The 24,974-nt window shown below is 38.5% G+C and overlaps 1 protein-coding gene across 1 annotated transcript; it reads right to left on the bottom strand.

The window, feature by feature from the left end:
* Positions 1–268: 268 nt before the first annotated feature.
* CCT4 (chaperonin containing TCP1 subunit 4) lies at positions 269–14,363 on the bottom strand. Its single transcript, XM_082358194.1, has 14 exons — positions 14,083–14,363; positions 10,334–10,386; positions 9,775–9,864; positions 8,721–8,829; positions 7,920–8,062; positions 6,498–6,619; positions 6,013–6,145; positions 4,863–5,002; positions 3,733–3,829; positions 3,541–3,651; positions 3,319–3,449; positions 2,946–3,180; positions 717–830; positions 269–480 (listed from the first exon to the last, which is right to left on the bottom strand). Exons 1-14 carry the CDS (start codon positions 14,207–14,209, stop codon positions 466–468), a joined length of 1,620 nt encoding a protein of 539 aa, XP_082214320.1. The 5' UTR covers positions 14,210–14,363; the 3' UTR covers positions 269–465.
* Positions 14,364–24,974: the final 10,611 nt, after the last annotated feature.

Here is a 24,974-nt window from a genome sequence, read left to right as displayed (position 1 = left end):
ATTGTTAACTTTTCAAACAGCATATATATTATTGTAAGCAGGGATTTATCAGGGTGATGAGCATATTGGGCCATTTTTCCTTCTCAATACTTCTGTTAAAAAACTAACAGAAAACTTAAAAGTACCCAGGATTAAGCCCGTAAGGAAGTTAACAGGTAAGTGCGAACTCTTCTTTCCCTTCCTATACAGATTTCTCAAGAGGATGAGAGGTAACAGAGGTTGTGAGGGCAGGGCAGTGGGGGTAATGCAGGAGCGCAATCAATTAATCTGCCCTTTGAAACCATATTTTTAATGTTTTCATCGAACTGTGTCAATACAATTTCAAGCAAATGCCAGCTGGAAGACCAGGCCCAGAAATTTGTAACGGAAACAACCTTCCAAACAACAAGGAATGCCAAGGTGCTCTTCCACTCCAGCTGTGCTATTAGTGGCCATGATGGTGCCAGTCAGCCAGTGTTATCCATGTTACCGACTGTTTACCTGAAAAGAGAAAAACTCAGATTTCAAAACCTGTAAGGACAGAATTTTAAGCATGGAAGATGTTTAAGGTGGTTATCCAAATCTCCCTATTTTTATAGGTGAAAAAAGACTAGAAGTATGAACTGTTTTCACCCTGATGACTAGCAAACTAACAACATTTACTGCCCTCCACCCCAGCTCTTCAAAAATATGCCTTTTTGACCTTGTAGGGAAATTCACGACCTATATATACTTACCACATCATCAATTTTCAGAATGCTCCGGACAGTTTCAGTTGCTAGAGTCAGTGCACTGACTGAAACCAACAGAGGCTGGACAACCAGTTCCTCCAGTATGTTGGAAATACCACCCTGCAAACCAGTACAAGTTGCTTTTAGTGTTTGTAACTGATACATATCACCAACTACAGTTACCAGTAAACCTCAAGGCCTCTCAAACTTAGTTTTCCCTTAGTCTAGTCAAGAGTAAGATACTCTATACTAAGCTCTTCTCTACACTGTAGGTTGTACTTCAACTAAAATTTGGAAAAATTGAATTCCAAGCCTAACTCCAAAACAACTCCTTGTAAGCATCTTTTAGTTAAAAATACCCTGGCAAAGGGCCTTCCCTGGTGGCACAGTGGTTAAGAATCCGCCTGCCATTGCAGGGGAAATGGGTTCGATCCCTGGTCCAGAAAGATCCCACATGCCGGCCCGTGCGCTACAACTACTGAGCCTGTGCTCTAGAGCCCACGAGCCACAACTACTGAGCCCACGTGCTGCAACTGCTGAGGCCTGCGCGCCTAGAGCCCGTGCTCCGCAACGAGAAGCCACCACAATGAGAAGCCTGCGCACTGCAACAAAGAGTAGCCTTCGCTCGCCACAACTAAAGAAAGCCCACGTGCAGCAATGAAGACCCAACGCAGCCAAAAATAAATAAATAAAAAATAAATTTATTAAAAAATAAAAAAATAAAGAGTATCCTGGCAAAAATTACGTAGATGATCAGAGTTATTAAAAATTATGAGATTTGTTTGCTGTACACCTGAAACTAACACAATATTATAAATCAACTATACTGCAATTAAAGAAAAAAGTTATAAGATTTTAAATCATCTGATTCCCAATTCTGAATTTGGCCATGTCTGCTTTACCCTGCCTTTACATCATTCTCACTTCCCACTCTTAGATTCCTACTGCCACTATCCTAGTCACCTTTATCCTAGGATTACTGGTGATGGTCCTAACAGGTGATCCTGTCTCCATTCTTCCCTCCTTAAAATACTCTTTTCAGCACCTTAGCCTCTTGGTTAAAAAAACTTTAGTGGGGGCTTCCCTGGTGGCGCAGTGGTTGAGAATCTGCCTGCCAATGCAGGGGACACGGGTTCGAGCCCTGGTCTGGGAAGATCCCACATGCTGCGGAGCAACTGGGCCCGTGAGCCACAATTACTGAGCCTGCGCATCTGGAGCCTGTGCTCCGCAACAAGAGAGGCCGCGATAGTGAGAGGCCCGCGTACCGCGATGAAGAGTGGTCCCCGCTTGCCGCAACTAGAGAAAGCCCTCGCACAGAAACGAAGGCCCAACACAGCCATAAAATAAAAAATAAATAAATAAATAAATTTTAAAAAAATTAAAAAAAAAACAAAACAAACAAACAAAAACTTTAGTGGCTCCCAACTACTGGAATTAAAACACAAAAGAACACAAACACCCATGCCTGTCTCAACAACTCAAAGGACTCCTCATTCTAGCTTTTATCTGATCTTTCCAATCTTAAAGTCCACTGTATGACCACCATATAACCTCTGCTCTAGACAAAATGAGTAACTTCTTGGTCCCTCTTACCTGTAAACCACTGCTTCTCCATCTGAAACTTTTTCATTCCCTACCAACCAAGGCTGCAGCTTCATGAAACTTTCCCTAACCAGGTAGTGCCCTCCTTTGAGTTCTGTAACCATTCAAAAAATATCATCTTGGATTGTCAATTTTTTCCCATTACATATTATTTGTCTTCTCAATAAAAGGAGACATAAAACATTAATACAAAAGGGGAAATTATTATTGTTCTATGTGTTTACCCTATACAACTACACTAGGCTGGTGCTCACAACAGCAGCAATGGTTGACTACACACCAGGCATCTTTGTAAGAACCTTCTAATTAGTAATCCATTTAATCCTCACAGGCCTATGAGGGAACTATTAATAGTCCCTGTTTTCACAACCAAGAAAACTGAAGCACAGACTAAGTAACTTGCTAAAAAGTTGTACAACCATTAGATGGCAGACTTAATGAACAATACTTCTCACTTAAGGCATCATCTTCATTCTCACTAGATGGCATACATTAATTAACCTGCAGGTCTTATACTTAAATCCAAGGTTAACTCTATTTTTAATTACAAAGCCTTTCATTCGACAATTATGAAGCTTTTAGTATTTTATAATAATCAACATTTTCTGCAGTAACTAAAGATTAAATTATTACCTTTCGGACATTAATGCCTGTAGTTTTTTCTCCTTGGGCATGCCTGTTTCTTAGTTCTGTTACTGTAGAAATGGGATTCAGGCCAGCATTTTCAGCTAGTGTAGATGGAATGACCTCCATAGCATCTGCAAAAGCACGAACGCAGTAGGATTCCATACCACTCAATGTTCTTGAGTATTCAGTTAATCGCAGGGCCAACTCTATTTCTGGAGCACCACCTCCTGCAATAAGAGCCCTGAAATTCACAAATATATTTTTAGCTTATTTTATCCAACAGAAAGCTATTTTTAAACAATAACTTAGTATTTATACCTTAATAATAAAAATACACAAGTTTTTATGTTCAAAATGTTCCTTGGTAATTTAATGTTACCTCTTCTTCACCAAACAGCGAATAACACATAGGGCATCATGAATGGAACGTTCAGCTTCTTCAATCACCAATTTGTTAGAACCACGAACAACGATTGTAACTGTTTTTCCAGGGCTTGCACAGCCTGTAATCTTTAGTAAACAAACTCTTAATTAGGTATTTGAAGGATTAAAACAAAAAAAAAACCCCAGGCAAATAGAAGCTTAATTTTAATACTGTTACCTTGATCAGTTTGCCAGAACCATTTAAGCTGACCTCCTCAGCTAACTCAGCCGATCCCAGCATGTCAGCAGTGAACTGGTCAACATGAGCAACTGGTTTGGTTCCAATAGTCTGGGAAAATAGTGAAATCCACAAATTGAGAAGTCTGAATAGTGAACATTTTCACACATACAGATACTAAGAATATTTTACCTTACAAATGAATTCAATGTCTTCTCTTTCAATATCCTTAACCACCATAATCTTCATTTTGTTCAGGAAATGTAATGCAAGATCACTAAGAGCATCTCTAAAATACAAAATCAGTGCTTATGTCAATACTAGGTTAGAAAAAAAACTTTGCCGTTCAACTCCTTTTTTACGGTTTTAGTAATTTTACTGTTGTTTAAATGGCTAATGATTTAACAAATTATTTGTGAAGGAAGATGCTTTAAACAGCTTACCAAGTTTATGACCTCAAAATTCTTAAATAAGATTTCTAATGGATAATATTTAAAACGTACCCCGATGACACGACTTGTAAAACACACAATAAAAAGATAATTATGTCGTTTTTCTTAATACTAAATAAGTATAACTCTGATAATAACAATCGATGCTTTATGAATTTAGAAATTAAGTATGATGTAATTCAAGACTCCACAAATTTATACACTTTTACACAAATTACGTGGAATGATCCTCCTGACAACCCTTGATACTGAAGGGCAGATATTACTATCCTTGTTTTACAAATAAGCACAGAGTTTTGAGAGCAGTTTATTCAAGGTTACTAGCTATTACATAACTTGTATTTAGAACCAGGTATTCCACCTCTTCATTAAGGTTTCTATATCAAGAGCATCCATAATACTTTCTGGTATAACATATTAATATAGTACATGAGAATGTGTCTACCTATTAGAAGAAAACACTGAAAACAAACGAAAAAGGGATCAGTTCAAACTTTGGAGAATTCTTCCAATCCATGGACTATCCAGCATTTCCCCCAAAAGAACTTCTAAAATTTCAAGGCAAGCTATTGCATGGACCTTTAAATAAATGCCTCTAAAATTTTAGCTAGCTAATTAATTTTAGACTAAAGTTAGCTTTTCACTTGATAGTGAGGATCTTGGTTTAGAAGGATAATATATCCCACATTTAAATGATCATAACACGAAGAGAACTCACTTTAGATCATTTACCAGAATACAATACCCTAAAATACAGATTCATTCCAGATTTCTAGTGGTTTACCCACCTCAAATGTTTCTTTAAAAATTGCTAGAAGGGACCCAAAATCAATTATCATTAAGAGGTGAACAAAATAAATAGCCCCACACCTTAGAATAGACTTCTGTATGAGAAGAACATTACATCCTGTTTTCTTAATTTGCTTCACTAAATTTAGAATATAGGCTCTCTCCTCTCGTAGCACTCGGTCCATCTGGACGTAGTCAGAAACTACTATTTGATTGTCCATCTGTTCAGAAAAAGGACATATTAATAATTTGCATTTTAAGAGTCCTTAAGCAAAAAAGTGAGACTTTTAATGAAAATATTATGTATAGTATAAATTCAACCAAAATCATACCAAACAAGAAATTATATAGACACGCACAGAAAAAATTTAGAGAAAGGAATATACACAAAACTTAACTCAGGTTTTTAACTTTCATCTATACAAATTGCTGTCTTATTTTTTACAAGTACATTTTTGGTGATCATAAAACATAAGAATGATTATCCTATTTCGTGAATGTCAATTCTTTTCATATGAATTTACATATTACTGAAATATCAATAATTTCAGTTGCATCCTTTTTACTCTATGGATTGTTAAAAAAAACTGGTATGCTGAAAGGAACTATGAAGGACAAATATTGTTATATCAAAGACCTACAAAACAACGTTTTTATGTGGGTTAAAATTTGGGAAACAAATGACTCAACAGGAAACTTGTATGCCAACACAATGTAAAATGAGAGCAAACCTGAATGAGATGACAAAGATCAACCACTCCTTCAGGGGATGGTACTTATGACTGATAGATATGGGAATAATAAAAAATTGTGTTTTTCGGAGTATGGGTAATAAACTGGTTTTAAAGTTCCATTGTGCAAACATAAAGACAAAAGATCTGCTTGCTAGGGAAGGATGGGTGAAGGTTTCTGTTCTCAGAAAGCTAGAAAGAATCTGGAAAGTCCACTTATACTATCACTTTCACATAACCTATTTTTATTGTTTCATAGATATCCCTATCATTATTTGTCTTCATTTGTGAAGTGAACGCTCAATTTCAATAAATAGCCAACTGAGATTATAGATTTATCATGTGTGGCATCCAACATTTTCTACTTTTGTCTAAATTTTACTATTTTTAGATCCTTGCTTTTTATCACTAGTATCAGCATTTTCTATTTTTATAAAAAGAAAAATTTCATTATTAGAAAGTCAAACACCTAAGGAATCATTTCATTTGGTTTTACTTACATCTGTTTTGGGAGCAGATAAGCAGAACTGAATAAGCCCAATCTTAGCCTTTTCAACCCTGGTTATGCCAGAATTTGCCACCTTTTGAGTAAGAACCAGACCTTCCACCAACTCACAGTCATCAATTGTCCCACTAAGAAAAAAGAAAACGAGGAGATAGTTATGAGGGGGTGGAAATCTGCAAGTTTAATAGATTGCTAACAGATTAAAAATCATCAATCTGATAAAATGTGCTTCAGCCTCACTCACATTTATTAGTGCCCCATTCCTGAACCTCTCCGATCACACCACTGCCCTGCCACCATTAGGGAATATAAACAAATTCTTGAAATTCCCACATTAACACAAGTTGTCATGAAAACAAAACAACCAAATGTATGTGACTTTCACCTATGTATTTTTCATTTAACTTATTTATTTTTGGCAAGAGCTTATGTTTACTTTCAAAATTAATTTTTATTAAAGTTATAATTAGAGATGCTTACCCAAGTTTCTTAACTATTTTAACATCTCTAAGGTCTACACTAGTAGCTGTGGCTGGGTCAATCACTTTCATCACTGCATTTACAGTCATTGGAGAAAGGAGACTTGAATATTGAGAGACAACCTAGAATTATTAAAAAAGAAAATAAAGTCAGTGTTGTAACACAAAAAGTCCTAGTTCTTTAATGATAAAGATATTCAAGAAGTAATCTCAATCATTTTTTTGGCTGGGGTGGAGAGCATATGAGAAAACATTCCATATAAACTGTCTTTTCCACTCAGGTTTGCCAGTCACCATTTAAAAACATATGCTTGTGTTCCTCTTTTATTAATATAGTAGTCAGGATTGACTAGATTACTAGTAATTCTACAGGAAATCCAAAAGAACAAATTAATTTTATGCTGAGGTTTCCTATCTAAAATGAATTTATGATCAGATGTTATATATGTGCACCCCTATTACTGAGGGGCTGACAAAAATAGCTAATGGTTAACATTTATTGAGCATGTATTATATGTCAGGCAGTGGTTTTAGCACTGTACATTCATATATTCATTCAACCTTCAGACGAAAAATCTGAAACAGCTTAATTAAGTGGAGCCAGCATTAAACCCAAGCAGTCTAGGTTCTATGACCAATGCTTGTAACCACTATGATATTATGTCTATATTAGTTCTGGGGACATTTATCAATAATATTACTTAATATCACTAATACTATCTAGCTTTCCACTTAATATACAAATAATGCTGATGAAAAGGAAAAAGAATGGGGTGAGGGTGTGACACACAACATAACAGAAATCAGGTGACATGAGTTCCCAAGAAATTTAAACTAACATCACTTCTTTAAGTTTGATAAGAAAAGCAGCATAGATATTATTAAGAGATGGACCATGATGGGCAGCCCTATCTTGGGTTCAAATCACAGTTCTACCTCTTATTAGTGGGTCTTGGATAAGTTACACAACTTCACTAGACCTCTTTTCCCATCTGTAAAATGATGATACTACAACTTACCTGAAAGCCTTGAAGGAATAAATTTTACTTGAACTAATTCAGTTACACAAATTAGCTACCTAGTCACTCTTGAGAGTTAACATTTATGAACTGTATAGCATCAAAAATCACAGTGTAGGGACTTCCCTAGTGGTGCAGTGGTTAACTGAGCCCACGTGCTGCAACTATTGAAGCCTTCGCACCTAGAGCCCGCGCTCCTCAACAAGAGAAACCACCGTAATGAGAAGCCTGCGCACCGCAACGAAGAGCAGCCCCTGCTCGCCACAACTAGAGAAAGCCCGCACGCATCAATGACAACCCAATGCAAAATAAATAAATAAATAAATAAAGATAAAAATCACAGCTGTGCTTCTTAATGAACCTTAAACTGTAATTTTACAATGATCCCATAGTGCTTGTCTCACCTTTGAGTTCAATGAAGTGGCTGCACTATTTAACAAAGTTTCTCTGTCACTCAGTTCCACAGGTCGAGACATGTCAGTCAAGATTTCAGTACCCTTTTCCAAAGCCTTCTGGAATGACTCAGAAATGATGGTGGGATGAATCCCTGCCATTTGTGAAAGGTTAGTTATTTAATTGTAACAGATAAACTTCATATTTGACATGACTTAAAATTTCTGTTCATTAAAATTTCAAAGTAGTCATAAATTTTAAATTAATCTTAAATAATATTGATTTGAATAACCTTAACCACTAATATGTCTAATAATTTATTTCCATTTAATTTGGAATAGATCAATTACATACTCCTGTGATATTTAAGACTAAAACCAATTTTTCACTTTTCAAAACTCTACAAATCTACATAATAATTAGAATAAGTGACTGGGGAGTCACTACATTTAGGCACTATTTACCAAAGCAGGAACCCATACTTTCTCTCCTAAATCACAGTTCTCATCTATATCTTAAGTTTAGTACACCACCAACCAGTCATTTTTGAAAAGCAAAATTTTACCAAGTTCCATTCAAAAGGAAACCTAGCCAAAACAAAAACAAATAAAACAAGAACAACCAACCCCCCCCCAAAACCAAACCCAGAAGCAAAAAGAAAGAAATTTCTAATTCATATGGTAAATATAGCAAAATTTAATCTAAAAATTCCTGCTTAAAAAATTCTGCTCCAAATTAAATTGTAAATCTCGTATTACTTAATATTTTTTTGCCTTTATTCAGTAATAAAGCATGTCCTATGTCCTACCCACCTTTCTGAAGAAGCTTGGTACAGGAATCTAAGAGAGAGCCAGCAATAATGACCACTGATGTCGTGCCATCTCCCGCTTCTATATCCTGAGCCTTAGATAGCTCCACCAGCTAAGTGAACAGAACATGTCAAGTTGCTCAATGAGAACTATGAGAACCCAGTAACATCTAATTCAAATATAACATCAATGACCTTCACCATGAGGTTCACATATAGAATTTGATTATTATCAACACTGTAAGATTCAATATACTTGACTTCTGATTCGCTGTCCACCTTGGTCTCATTTAAAAATGACGACCTATATAGTTGTGGCATGCAAAATTCTACTTACATACTTTATAACAAGCTATATTATGATTTCCAGTTCAGACTAAGGGTTGTAAATTTTTTCTTCCCAGTACTTAAAAGAACTATGGTTACCCTGTAGACTCAGAAGCTATGAAATGCAGCATTCAGATGAGAGAATACTGTCAGTTTGAAATCCTTGGCCAAGTTTATCTAAACTGACCCTGCATGAAGCATAATCTGATTCATTTTCAGTCATCTTTAACTAATTAAAAGAGACTTTTTAACAGATAGGAACTTCTAAGGAATTTGTTTTTGCTGATATGGTGACTTCTCACTTGACACTGCAATCACCATTATGATCTGTAGCTGAATTAGAAACTGCTTTTAAAAATAAATGTCAGCACAAGTTTAAACACAAGATTTATTTTGCAAACAATTAAAATTATTTTGCTCTCTTTCAGTTAACACCCATTGAACTAATTTGTACAATTTCATGTTTTTCTCTCTTCTTTCCTCATATGTGTGGCACATTGCTGTGAACAAAGACAAGGAGATTCATGTTTTATTACAACTTGCAATGGAGAACATAATGCTAGGCATACAACGTATCCTAAAAATATGCCTGTTTAGCATAAAAAAGGAAAAATTTTCATCATGTTTTAAGCAATATCATGTGATTAAATTAAAAAAATTTAACTGTTTACCAAATATCAAACAATACACTTAAAAAAACCCACAAAACCCCACCTAAAAATTATACTTACCATTCTGGCTGCTGGATGTAACACCTGCATTTGTTTCAGAATGGTGGCACCATCATTTGTAATGGTCACATCACCTTTTCCATCTTGAATCTACAAAGTTTGTTTTTTTTAAAAGAAAGTTATATTTCAAAAATTTTGTTTTCTTCATCCAGTATTGATGTGAAATCCTAAAAGCTCTACTAATTTTAACACTTCTTGTACAGAAGTTAACTTATGTTTGCTTAATTTCAAACTGTTTTCCCTTACATTGGTATAATGATTTAAGAATACGCAGTAATAGTCCAGCTTTGCAAATGAAATAGCTGGGTTTTTTCCTACTTAAAAGTGAAGGAACTGAGACACCAAAAAAGGGATAGAAAAGATATTATAAAGAATCATTATCATAAACAAAACATGAATTATAGTTAGGTCCCATTCATCCCAAAGTAATCTATCCCTTTCTGAACTCTCAAAGCCTTTCTAACACTCTACTTTTTAAAGAGCACATCTTAACCCTCTATAGAGCGCTTGCAGTATGAACAGCAGCACTCAGTAAGTAATGAATGATTGAGCCTTTTACCATTTTATCCATTCCTTTCGGTCCAAGGCTTGTTCTAATAGCATCAGCAACGGCTGTAAACAGAAGAAAAAAAGAAATCAAGACTCTTTAAAGAGCATTTCTACCCTCAAATAATCATTTTGTTCTTATTAGAATATGGTGGACAATTCACCATGTTCACTAAAGAAAATTCAATGTCTAATAATAATCTACTGGAAACAGAGTGATTATTTTACTCCTTTAATTGTACGACGCTTCACTTTTTGTTGTTAAAATCACTATACATAGCACTTGTACTCTGCATGTTGTAGAATAAATTTTGAGGGTTCACCTAATCTTCCTTTAAGTATCAAAATGGTATAACCTAGTTATGCGCTCTGAATGAGGACTATATTATTTTCTCCATTCCTTAAAACAAGCCGCAATAATAGGACAACTATATAATTTGCTTGTTTACCCTGTCTCTCCCAACTATAGTGTAATTTCTGAGGGCAAAGACTTTTGTTTACTAATATGAAGCTGGTATATGGATGGACCACAGTTTAAAAAACAGTAACAAAAACCCTCTTTGAACCCAAAACCAAATCAAACAAAAACCCCACAAAAAAACAAAACCTCAAAACCTTAACTAAAAAACCAAATCTAAAATCACAGTATTTTTAAAAATTTTTATTTATTTAAAAAATTTTGGCCACGCCATGTGGCATGCGGGATCTTAGTTCTCTGAGCAGGGATCGAACCTGCGCTCCCTGCAGTGGGAGCATGGAATCTTAACCACTGGACCATCAGGGAAGTCCCTAAAATCATAGTCTTTAGTCATCATTACTATGTTATTAACCATCTCTGGACATATAGTCTACCACTCCATTCTTCTTATTACTTGTCCATGAGCATGTTTCTATTTTATTGATCCACTTATTATTTTCTAAGAGAAATTGTAATTGATGTACTTGATCCCCTTTACTGCGACAGGTCCAGGACAAACGATTAAATCTCCCCACCCTTTTTTAAAAAAAAGATTTAATTTTATTTATTTTTGGCTACTTTGGGTTTTCATCGCTGCGTGTGGGCTTTCTCTAGTTGTGGCGAGCGGGGGCCACACTCTGTTGTGGTGCGCGGGCTTCTTGTTGTGGTGGCTTCTCTTTGTTGTGGAGCACCGGCTCAGTAGCTGTGGCGCACGGGCTTAGTTGCTCCACAGCATGTGGGATCTTTCCGGACCAGGGCTCGAACCTGTGTCCCCTGCACTGGCAGGTGGATTCTTAACCACTGCGCTACCAGGAAAGTCCGCCTTCCCCTTTCTCATATACCATTTCACCCCATATACAAAGGGCTAAGATAGTGCCCTATTTTGGTATACTCCACAACTAGTATAATGCTTCCCCTTCATTGTGTAAACAACACATAATCTGGACTTCCCTGGTGGTGCAGTGGTAAAGAATCCACCTGCCAATGCAGGGGAAACGGGTTCTATCCCTGGTCCAGGAAGATCCCACATGTCGCGGAGCAACTAAGCCCGTACGCCACAACTACTGAAGCCCGCACACCCTAGAACCTGCTCACCGCAACTACTGAAGCCCGCGTGCCTAGAGCCCGTGCTCTGCAACAAAGACAAGCCACCGCGATGAGAAGCCTGCACAACGCAATGAAGAGTACCCCTGGCTCGCTGCAACTAGAGATAAGCCGGAAAAGCCTGCGTGCAGCAACGAAGACCCAACGCATCCAAAACGAAAAATAATAGTAATAATTAAAAAAAAATACATAATCTTAAAGAGGGTAAGAGAAAATATTTGGTATAGTTTAAGAATTATATTCTACTTAATTATTTCATAATTTGGGGCTGCATTTCCTAATTATTCAGCCATCCTTACCCTTTCAGGTGATTTTAGCGGACCCACATGGCCACAATTCTACAAGCAGACCAATTCATTTTAAGAATGCGCCCTTATATTCATCTATGTGAAGACTCTAGAAAGACACATTGTGCAAAAAATAAAAAATTCTAGACTGATTACCTCTCTGAAAGTGTTTGAAGTTTAACATACTGTGTAGTACACAATTATATGTTAAATGACTCGTGCTGAATAGTACTAAACGACCACTACTACTTTTGTGTGTGTGGTTTTGATATCACCAACCAATGGTACTTAATATGCTTTTTGGTTATTAGCAAAATAAAAAACTGGCTCCATGAATTACGCTAAAGATGCATCCGGCAAAAGCTTTTCTCAACCAGTTTGTAGGGTTTTGCCTGACTTGGACAGACCACGAGTGCCCCTTTGTTCCACGAGCTCTCCTCACTTAAGATGTAAGGGTCATGTTTATAGGTAAATAGGCGGCCTCTTCTTCCTATATGCATACCTCCCTCGTCCAGTTTTAATTCTCTGTGCACTGATGTTTCAAAAGCTACCAAAGTAAACGTCCCATCTTGTATCCTCCTTGTTTGTTGAAAATCTACCATATTATATAGCATTCTTGCCCACCCCCCCTCCAACAGCCCCAGAATTGATCTAACATCTTGTTTCTAATGTAATAAATCTAAGCTTCAACTATGCTCCCTAGATAACTATCCACCAACTTTTATTTCCAGGTAAATATTCTCTCTTGAACTTCCAAATGACTCCTAAATTTACCCATCTGGTCATTCTGACCTCCTCAACTCATTTAGGCTCAAATGAGAACCTATTCTTTCTTCTTCCACCATCCTCCCTTCAGTGCACCTGTTTCTTCCAGCAGCAACATCACACCCTCAGTCACCTAGACAAATAACCTCAAATATTTGTTAAGGCTGTACTTTATATACATCTGGCTCTTCATATGCTCTCTCATTTAATCCTCACAACAACCCTCCAAGTTAGGTACTATCTCATTACACTGAAGAACAATCTGTAGCTGCGCGAGTTGTTTAAAACCCTTTCCAAGACACCAGGCCCTTCCAGATTCGGCCCTTTACCTTTCCGATCTCACCTCTCATTTCTTCATGCACCTTATGCTCTAACCAGAATGAAATACTCACTGTAGCCAATACACATAACGGCAAGATCTCTAAGCATTTGTTCTCACTTTTCCTTCCAGACTCTTCCATCTCAACCCGACTTCTCTTAATCCTCACAACTCCCTTTTTTAAAAAAAGGGCAATTTTCCCTCCCCGATTTTATAAGAAACCTAGGTTAAAGGTCACAAAGCCACGAAGTAACGTAACTGAATGAAACCCAGGACTTCTTAAATTCCACCAAAGGCCAAACTGTTCTCCATTTGCTCGTTGCACGTGCAGAGAGGACATCAAAGCACAAGGCAGCCTCATAATTATTCTCAAACAAGATGGGTCGGTTGGTTCCCCACATCCCAGTACAATGGGCCCCGCCCCAATTTAAGGCGCGGAGAGTTTACCCGAATTCATTTCAATCGCTGTACCGAAAGAAGTTTTTTAATAAGAACAAGAAAACTGAAAAGTATTGTTCAAACATTCTACCAGTGGACCGCTGCATGCGGGCCTCGGCCCCTTTCTTAAATAGGATGAATGAATGCAGCACGGCCCGGCATGAAAAATTATGGACGTCTAAGACGCAGAATGAGGCAAGTCCAAAGGCCTCCATACTCGGGGTCGGAAATCATGGGCAGAGGACAGGAGGATCCCTGCACTGAGCTTATTCTATGGGAGGCCCACAGGGGATCATCTGAAGGAACAGAAAACGAATCATGCCCATCCAAGACTGGGAGTGAGAATGCACAGCTAAGCCCGGAGGGCCACGGCTTAGGCCGGGCAGCGATACCTTTGGCCGCGGAGATGTTGCTGAAGCGGATCTGGGCCGGCTTATCGCGGTCCTGATAGGCACTCTTCCCGCGGCCGCCGGCAACCCCGGCGGGCGGCCCGCTCCGGGGGGCTACGTTCTCCGGCATGGCAAGCTTGGACGGGTCTGCGTGAGCTCTGGAAGGACGGATGGACACGGATTCCGGCTGGCCCGGGACTAACAGTAAGCGCCCACCGCCTTCTCGAAGCTTCCAGAAAGCGGCACCGGCGCCGGGAGGAGGAGGCGGGGAAAGGGGCCTGCCTGGAGGCCCGGCGCCGCCGTGACGTAGAAGGCTGCCCGCTGCATGCCGGTTGCGGCGGGTGCGGCGGATGCGGCGGGTGCGGCGGCCGCGCCGGCCGCGCCGTGGATTTTGGGGCTGTTGGGAGCTGTTGGCCTGCGGCCCAGTGGGCGGGGGGCACGGGGGGGACGGGGGCCGCGGTGGGCGGGGTCCTGCGAGGCAGAAAGGACCGCCTGCGATTGTAAAGGCTGGTGCTGGGACAGCTCATCTCCGCACTACCCCCTCCTTGGCCCTGAGGTCCCTTCTGTTAACTCAAGCTGGACTTGTCCGCTAGGTGTTGTAGCCGCCGGGAGTCACTCCCGGGTGGGTGGGGCAGGGCTGAGTCGGTTTTTACTGGCGGTAGACGTGTATTTTATTCAGTTTTATATATTTTGAAAGCGAGTTGGAAGAGAGGTTGGCAGGGGTGACTTCTTTTTCCCCCTTTCTTGTTTTAATTGAGGTATAGTTGATTTACAACATTGTATTAATCTCCGGTGTACAACTCAGTGATTAAAATTTTTCATGGATTATACTCCGTTTAAAGTTATTATAGGGAATTCTCTGGTGTTGCAGTGGTTAGGACTCAGTGCTTCCACTTGAGGGGGCACGGGTTACATCCCTAGTCTGGGAACTGAGATCCTGCAAGCCGTGTGGCGCAAAAAAAAAAGTTATAAAATATTGACTATATTTCCTGTGCTGTACAATACATATATCCTTGTAGCTTATTTATCTTATGCGTCCTAGCTTCTGCCTCTTAATCCCCTATCCCTGTTTTGCCTCTCCCCCCCTTCCCTGTCTCCTCAGGTAAGCACTAGTTTTTTTCAATTCTGTATCTGAGTCAGTTTTTCTTGTTATATTCATTCATTTGTTTTATTTTTTAGATTACACATATAAGTGATAACATATAGTATTTGTCTTTCTCTGACTCATTTCGTTAGCATAATATCCTCTAGGTCCATGCATGTTGTTGCAGATGGCAGAATTTCATTCTTCCTATGGCTGGGTAGTATTCCATTGTGTGTATATACCACATCTTCTTAATCCATTCATCTGTTGATGGACACTTAGGTTGCTTCCATATATACATATATATATATTTTTTTTTTTTAAGAACATTTATTTATTTATTTTTGGCTACGTTGGGTCTTCGTTGCTGCACGCGGGCTTTCTCTAGTTGCGGGAGCTGGGGCTACTCTTCGTTGCGTGCGCCGGCTTCCATTGCGGTGGCTTCTTTTGGTGCGGAGCACGGGCTCTAGGTGCGCGGGCTTCGGGGCTTCCGTAGCTGTGGCTCGTGGGCTCTAGAGCGCAGACTCAGTAGTTGTAGCGCACCGGCTTCTCTGCTCCGCGGCATGTGGGATCTTCCCGGACCAGGGCTCGAGCCCGTGTCCCCTGCATTGGCAGGCGGATTCTTAAGCACTGTGCCACCAGGGAAGCCCAATATCTTGACTAATGTAAATAATGCTGCTATGAACATTGGGGTGCATGTATCTTTTGGAATTAGTGTTTTCATCTTCTTCAGATACATGCGGAGAAATGGAATTGCTGAGTCATGTGGTAGTTCTATATTTAGTCTTTTGAGAAACCTCAATGTAGTCTTCCACAGTGGCTGCACCAATTTACATTCCCACCAACATCCTTGCCAATATTTGTGTTCTTTTTGATGCTAGCCATTCTGACAGGTGTGAGGTGATACCTCATTGTGGTTTTGATTTGCATTTCTCTGATGATTTGCGATGTTGAGCATCTTTTCACAAGAAGAATGTCGTCTATTCAGGTCTTCTGCCCATTTTTTAATTGGGTTCCTTTTTTTTTTGGTACCGAATTGTATGAGCCGTTTATATTATAATTTTGGATATTAACCCCATATTGGTCATATCATATCATTTGCAAATATTTTCTTCCATTCAATAGATCGTCTTTTCATTTTGTCAGTGGTTTCCTTTGCTGTGCAAAAAAGCTTTTAAGTTTAATTAGGTCCCATTTGTTTATTTTTGCTTTTGTTTCCTTGTGACTGCTTTTCTTTGATTTAGATGTTGGAGTTGGTTGTTGAATATTGATTGATACTAGGTGGTAGTTAGAAATTTAAATATACACTGGTTAAATACCAGAGAATCTTAAAAGTTTTGGACCTGTGATTGCCTACCAAATCAGGACTGCCTGTCCAGTTAGTACAGTGCCTTAGTTTTACAGTATTTTCTCCTGCATAACATAGCCACTGACTCTTAGGGAGCCTGAACATTTTCATAACAATCATTTAGTTCAGTTATGTGCTAGTTGCAGTGCTAAACCCTTTACACGTTTCATCTCATTTAATACTCTCAATCCTATGAAGTAGGTGTCTTTATCTTTTTTGGTAGGAGATAAGGGATGGAAGCACAGAGAGAACTGAAGCCCAAGGTAAACCTGTAAATAAATGGAAGAAGTACTCCAATAGAGCAACGACTTAAGAGGTCATGAGCTAAACTGCTGGGCTTTTTTTACTTCTATATTTTAATATGAAAATAATGCAGGTGAGGTTCTTTCGATATTCGTTCACAAATAGTTACTTAACATCCATAAAATGATGGATGCCTGGGATAAGTTCAAGGACAGTTGTTCATAGTACTTAATCCTGTGATCCTTAGGAGCTTTTACACTCACTCAGGATACTGGCTGTAGAAGATGAAGCTTCTTAGGTGCTCTGAGATCCATAAGTCTAGGGCTGATTTCTCTTCAAAGGAGCAGATTACTTCTATGCAGCCCACAAACATGCTATGATTATTTGTTAAAACAACTAGTGTAGTATGATGGAAACAAGTGTGATGATGATGGAAATAGCATTAATTTGGGGGCTCAACGTTCTGGCTTGAGTTCCACTTCTGCTACGTATTAGCTATGTAATCTTGGGCGAGTCATTTAAGTTCTCTGGGTCTCATTTTCCTCATCTATAAAATAAGAAGTTTGAATTAGATGGCTTCTAAAGGCTTATTAAACTACTAGTTTTATCCATGTGAGGAGAAGACCTGTCAGCCAGAAAGGACAAAGCAGAATTTGGAAGATGCCATTATTGGCTTTTGGGGACAGTCTCCATAGGTATGACAATTGCTTTAATTATGAGAGGTTTCAAGTTATAAATACATATTTTTCTTTTTCTGTGACAACTGATATTGGAATTATTTTTCTTCCTAGGATTAAGCAATAATAAATGCTGAACATTTGATTGCTTAAAAGTATTGATGTACACTAATTCTCCATTAGAATGGGATTTCAATAAGTATTAAAACATACAACTTTTGTAGGATACTTTATAGATACAAAGCACTGTTGCTAGTGAAGGATAGACATGTTGGAAAAATTCCTATTGCATCAGATCCAAGCAGAGTTAAGACATGTGGGAATGCTGGCAATAACAGTAGCCTTATAGAATTTCTCTAATCATCTGTAAAATAGTTTTTATAAAACAATAATATTTGGCCAACCATCCAATTGAGGGTTCTCCTCTCTAGGATGGATGCTGAACCATGTGCTAAGCCCTCAATAATAAGACCGAGCCAGGCAACGTTTTGGATTGGAAAAGGAGGCAGGAATGTGTTTAACTTTTCTCTCTTAGGTTTTCACTCCATCTCAAAGACAGTTTTTTAAAAAAAAAAAAATTTATTTATTTATGGCTGTGTTGGGTCTTCGCACAGACAATTTTTTAATTGTTATTTTTATTATCCATATTTCTTCTCTTCTGAATCAGTTTATGTTGTTGAGACCACCATTAAGCTCTGTTTTCCTAAACCATATTGTTTGCACCATTCTTTTTTAAAGTTTGGCTTGCAATATGTTAACATGAAGCAGGGGCCTGTTTTCCTTAAATACATTTTGATTTTTCTAATTTTCTTTGAAAGGTTTCTAGTTCACATTTTTATCACTTTCTAACCCTCCCAGTTATAAGATTTCTGTCTGAAAATGGGAGAAGGAAAAACCAAAGGGGGGTGCTGGAAAACTTAGAAGTTTTGTGATCTATTATAAGTAAACAAGTAACCAGATGTCCTATCTAAAAACAGAAATGAACTAATATTTAATTATTGTAGTACTGTCCAGAGCCATAGAAGTTGCAAATTTGTGGACAAAATAGATGACTGTTATTTTGGAGGTCTAGGGTGTGGAGGGACACAGCACAAAAAGAGAGGCAGCAAACACTGGATACCTCCTGATGGAACACGAAACAAGCTGAACCTGAGTCTAATCAAGTTCCTAGATCTAACTACAAATTTACAGATTTGTAGGACATACAAGGATAGAACAATATATTTTTAAAAAATGATACCATGAGGATATAATCAATAAAATCTAAATCATGGGAAACTCATTAGGACAAATGACCTACAAATGAATTGCAAGAAAATGAAAACAAAAAACAATGAAGTTGGAAGGGGAACCTGTAGGTAATTGCATTTGGCTGGCTAATCAACTACTTAAATATTCAGACAAACTGTTAAAAAATATGAAGTTTGGGCTTCCCTGGTGGCGCAGTGGTTGAGAATCTGCCTGCCAATGCAGAGGACACGGGTTCGAGCCCTGGTCTGGGAGGATCCCACATGCCGCGGAGCAACTGGGCCCGTGAGCCACAACTACTGAGCCTGCGTGTCTGGAGCCTGTGCTCCGCAACAAGAGAGGCCGTGATAGTGAGAGGCCCGCGCACCGCGATGAAGAGTGGCCCCCGCTTGCCGCAACTAGAGAAAGCCCTCGCACAGAAACGAAGACTCAACACAGCCAAAAATAAATAAATAAAAATTAAAAAAAAAAAATGAAGTTTGTAAGACAATCGGAAATTTGAATACTGATTGATACTCAATGATTGATTATAAAGAAAGTATTTTTTTAATGTAGAATATGGAAAAATGTATTATGGTTTTTTTAAAGAGCCTTTATCTTTTAGAGAAGCATACTGAAATATTTACAGATAAACTGCTATGGTATCTGGGATTTTCCAAATAAAAGAGAAGGGTGAAGTGGATGGGAGTAGAAAGGAAACAAAATAGGCAGTGTGTTGGTATTCATTGAAGTTGGTGATGGGGACATGGGAGCTCATTATACTATTGTTTTTACTTTTTATGTGTTTGAAATTTTCCATGAGAAAATGTTTTTTAAGAATGTTTGGCTATTCAAGAAGAAAACAAGACTAGATTTCTCCATGTATTTTCCATCTTTCCAAATTCAATCCCATTGAAATCTTTGAGTCTGAATTTGAATTAAAATACTTTAAAATGCAGAATGAGAGTTTTGTTCTGTGGCAGTTTCATTCCAAATGCTTGCTGTGAGAGTTATCTTGATTAACACAGCTCATTAAAGGATAAAATAACACACAAGATACATAGAGAGGTAGCCCACAAATAAATGAGCCCCCGTATGCTCTGAACCATCATCTACTCTGTCACCTAAACCAGAAACCTGAGAGTCATTCCTTTCCCTCTTCCCTCATCCAAACTCTGCTAATTTTACCTCCTTTATGTCAAAAATCCATCTTATATTCTCCATCCTAAGTGCAGCTCCCTTAGATCAGACCCACATCATCATCAGTTTGATTACTGTGATAGTCTAGCTTTTGGCCTCCCTTGCTCCTTCAGTTCATTGCCACACCACTACCACAAAGGAATCTTAAAAGCTCAAATCTGATCTTGTTATTACTCTTCTGCTTAAAACCTTTCAGTGACTCTTCAAGGACCAGATATAAAAATCAGCATTACATGTAAACTTTCCATCTCTATGACCGAGGCCCTGTCTATCTTTCCAGGTTTATTATCCTAGGATCCTGGTTCCACTTTGCTACTGTAGGGGGGGAAGCTATGTATTTTTCTTTCTACCCGTCTAGGTGCTTGGCTGGGGCTCTGTAACAAAAGATAGATAACAAGAGAAAAGCATACAGATTTATTTAATGTAAGTTTTATGTGGCAGGAGAGCCTTGATAAGGAAATTAAGACTTGAAGAAGTGGTTAAAACTGAGTGTTGCTGTGATTTGATGAAGAGTGGAAAGTTGTGGGAGAATGTGATGGGACAAAAGGATATGAGCTAAGGGTAGTCAACTGGGAAAACTCAGTAAAGCCTGGTCCTCCCTCTATCTTTGGAGGTAAGAATGCTCTGGGTATAGGGAGGGTACCTCTCACATGAGGGTCTTATGACCTGCTTCAGGGGAGACGGGGGAGGTCAGAGAATCCTTCTTGCACCTGTCGTTTCTCAAGTTCCTTCAAATATTCAATATGCCAAGGTGCCATATTTTGGGGTAGTGTGTCTTGAATCCTATCATTACACTATGGGGTTCCTAGTGTACCTCAATACACCACTGTGTTTTGTGCTTGCATATATAGGGACGTGCTATTTCACCCGCAACATACCTGGCTATTCACATTAAGCCTTTCTTTGACTGATTCAAACTGAGTTAATAATTATTTTCTTTCTTTCACCACCAATTCTGGTAGCTACTTCTAGGTACTAAGTAGTAACAACCCTTAGTTCATTGCATTTTAATAATTTATTGATATAGAGGAGGAAAAAATAATTTTCCCTCCCACTTTTCTGTTCTGGCTGGGACCCCTGTATCAAAAGACAGATTAATGATAAAAACAGAGGTTTATTAACGTGTATACCTCATGTATACATGTGACATACCCAGGGAAAAATGAGTAACTCAAAGCAGTGGCTTAGAACTCCTGTTTATATACCATCTTCAGCCAAAGACAAAAGAAAGGACCATGTCCAGGAGCTCATTTATGGAGAGATGACAGGGAAAAGCATGGTAAACAAGAGTAAGTTATCGCAGATTTAAGTTGTTGCATTCTCCATTGATAAGGGTCTAAAGTTGTCTTCTGGGATTGGTTTTTGTACTTTCTGGTAGACAGGGAAGGAGGGACACCTTTGAAAACGTATGTCCTGCTTTTAGGTGAATAGGAGAAGGGCTGTGAGCTTTCCTTGTATCTGCTTATTCTCAGTTGCCTTCAGCTCAGAAGAATCCTTATGCCAAAGTGGTATATTTTGGGGTGGCATATTCTGCTACCCTTCATTTACATATTATTTTCCTTTACCAGAATGTAAGATTTTAGAGCAGAGTGTCTTATTCATTCTGTATCCCCTGGAGCCTAGCAGAATGATTGGCACAAAGCTCTCAACCAATATCTGTTGAGTGAATGGAGATTAAAGTAGAACTGGAAAAGGCAGAGGAGAGACAGGGAGCAAGGAGAGTTTATTGCAAAACTTAGGGGCCCCTGTATTTCCACATTATTTCAGTTCACATTTTAAATTTTAACATTTTGCAGAGCTGGAAAATCTTATAAAAACATGTATTGCTGGCCTGAGACCAAACAGCCTGTAAGCCATAATAGGAGCAGTTTAATAGGGGAAGCGACTAGTTGCTTAATGAGACTTATAATGGGAACCTATTTGACCACAATGAAAAGGAAACCTGTTTAGCAGAAGGGCCGCTAGTTAGATGCTTATAATTTCCTTTGAGCCAAGGCTCAGGGTATTTTCCTTGCTGTTGTCTCACAGCAATTAGGCAATTCTTTTAATAGGCCTGCGTCCAGGTTTATCATCTGCGAAACAGGTTGTGTTTTGAAATTTAATAAAATAAAGCTTGTGCTTTGATCCTTTTGTTTGAAACGCATTCTAAAAATGCGGCTGTTACCAGCCTTGAACAGTTACATTGGCAATAGCAGCCCCTGGTGGCACAGGGATGATTTTCTTTTATTGGTCACCTTGGTGTTTTGGAACTTGTAGGCTCAGGCAGGCCCTGTGTTAAAAAACCAAATTCAACTGAGTAAATTTTAAAGATTTTACTGGCTTTATTCAGTGATTCATGAATCAGGCAACATCCAATCTAGCAAGCAGAAAGTAGCTCCAAGGAGCTGTACAAAATGAAAGACTTTTATAGACAGAAGGGAGCAGGAACATGGAAGTTACACTAGACAAAAAAGGTTGGTTATTACAAGGTCACCTTTGTTTAGGGGATGGCAGGGATCTATCAGTTTACCTAACTGGTGTTGATTAGGAGATTCCCAATTGGTAATTAAGTCTCAGTTTGGTGATGTGGAGCTTAGCATAAGTGACTCCATTTTGGGCCTCCTTTCTTATTTTTAACAAGTGATATGTCCAGGTATAACATACATTGGAATAAAAGTTGAATAATGATAGTGATATGCAGAATTTCCCCCTGCTTCTAATAAAAGAGCAATCTATTTATTGTAAGGATTAATTAGAACTGGGAGTACTAAGAGAGAGTTCTTAGAACCAGTGGAAAACTAGCAGGCTTACAGAAACTTCAGAGGGGTAAATTAACCCCTAAATATTGTAGACTACATTTGGTGTGTATTTGCATTTTGGGGAGAAAATATCTGAGGCTTCTATAAGATTCTGAAAGCATCTAATTTTATCAAAATGGTTATGAAACACTATGTAAGGTGTGTGGCTTTTCTCAGTAATGTAGAACACATGTTCTTTAAAGCTTTTCATTAAAAGAATTCTGATTTTAGGACGCACATCTTTTTTTAAAACTGAAATATAGTTGATTTACAGTATTGTGTTAGTTTCAGGTATATAACAAAGTGATTCAGATATATATGTATTTTTTTCCAGATTATTTTCCATTATAGGTTACTATGAGATATTGAATATGGTTCCCTGTGCTATACAGTAAATTCTTGTTGCTTATCTATTTTATGTATAGTAGTTTGTACCTGTTAATCCCATATTCCTAATTTATCTCTCCCTTCCTTTCCTCTTTGGTAATCATAAGTTTGTTTTCTATGTCTGTGGGTCTGTTTTTGTTTTGTATATAAGTTCATTTGTATCATTTTTTTTTTTTTAGATTCACATATAAGCAATACCATATGATATTTGTCTTTCTCTGTCTGGCTTACTTTACTTAGTATGATATTCTCTAGGTCCATCCGTGTTGCTGTAAATGGCAATATTTCATTTTTTATGGCTGAGTAATATTCCATTATTCCAATATTCCAGTAATATTCCAATATGTGTGTCCGTATACATATATATGTACATATATATACCACATCTTCTTAAACCAATTGTCTGTTGATGGGCACTTTATTTATTTATTTTTATTGGCTGCGCAGTGCGGCTTATGGGATCTCACTCAGTTCCCCCACCAGGGATTGAACCCGGGCCACGTCAGTGAAAGCCCAGAATCCTAACCACTAGGCCACCAGGCAACTCCTGATGGGCACTTTATCTTTTCATTAAATAACTTTTTATTACAACAATATTACATGTACACTGTAGACATTTAGAAAAATCAGGTAAGCAGAAAGAAGCAAATAAAAGCCATCTGCTCAGATACTTCATAACCATGTTGGTAAATAACTTTCCAGACTTTTTCTAGGCAGGTTGATAGATTCAACTATATAAACCTAAGGAACATATTGCAATGTAAGTGACAAACATTAGTATTACTAATGTATAAAGAGCTGTTAGAAATCACTGAAGTGACAAACCTCTATAGAAGGTGGACAAGGAAATGGGAAGAAATACAAGCAGTCAATAACTATACATAAAAAAGTCCTCACGTAAAGGTGGTTGTTTAAAACAAGACAGCAGGCCCCAAATGGAGTCACTTATGCTAAACCAGCCCCACATCACCAAACCGAGAATTACAGTTTCACCTTTCCCAGAAATGGAATCTTAAACCAGCCAATCAGGAACCGCCTAATCAGCACTAGTTAGGTAATCTGCCTGATAGATCCCCGACGTCCCCTAAAGGAAGGTGACCTTGTAATAACCAACCTGCTTTTTTGTTTTGAGGTACAACTTCCTTATTCTCACTCCCTTCTGCCTGTAAAAGTCTTTCATTTTGTACAGCTCCTTGGAGCACCTTTCTAGCTGAGATTGGATGCTTCCCTATTCATGAATTGTTGAATAAAGCCAATAAGACCTTTAAAATTTACAGAGTTGAATTCTGTGTTTTTAACAGTTCAAAAGGTACAAACTTCCATTTTTAAAATACATAAGTCCTGGGGATGTAATGTACAGCATGTTAATTATAGTTAATAATAGTGCATTGTCTTTTTTTGTTTGGCCGAGCTGTGTGGCTTGTGGGATCTTAGTTCCCCAAACAGGGATTGAACCCAGGCCCTCGCAGTGAAAGCGAGGAGTCCTAACCACTGGACGGCCAGGGAATTCCTGAAAGTTGCTAAGAGAGTTAATCTTAGAAGCTCTCATCACGGGCTTCCCAGGTGGCGCAGTGGTTGAGAATTCGCCTGCCAATGCAGGGGACACGGGTTCGAGCCCTGGTCTGGGAAGATCCCACATGCCGCGGAGCGACTAGGCCCGTGAGCCACAATTGCTGAGCCTGCGCGTCTGGAGCCTGTGCTCCGCAGCAAGAGAGGCCGCGATAGTGAGAGGCCCGTGCACCGCGATGAAGAGTGGCCCCCGCTTGCCGCAAATGGAGAAAGCCCTGGCACAGAAACGAAGACCCAACACAGCCATAAATATAAAAATAAATAAATAAATTAAGAAAAAAAAAAAAAAAGCTCTCATCACAAGGAAAAAAAAATGTAGCTGTGTGGTGATGGATGTTAACTAGACTTATTGCAGCGATCATTTTGCAATATATACAAATATG

The sequence above is a fragment of the Balaenoptera borealis genome (genome assembly GCF_965194805.1).
Source record: "Balaenoptera borealis genome assembly, chromosome: 15".
Lineage (NCBI taxonomy): Eukaryota > Metazoa > Chordata > Mammalia > Artiodactyla > Balaenopteridae > Balaenoptera > Balaenoptera borealis.
Note: the sequence above shows the minus strand (reverse complement) of the source record. Positions and strands in the feature narration are given on the sequence as shown.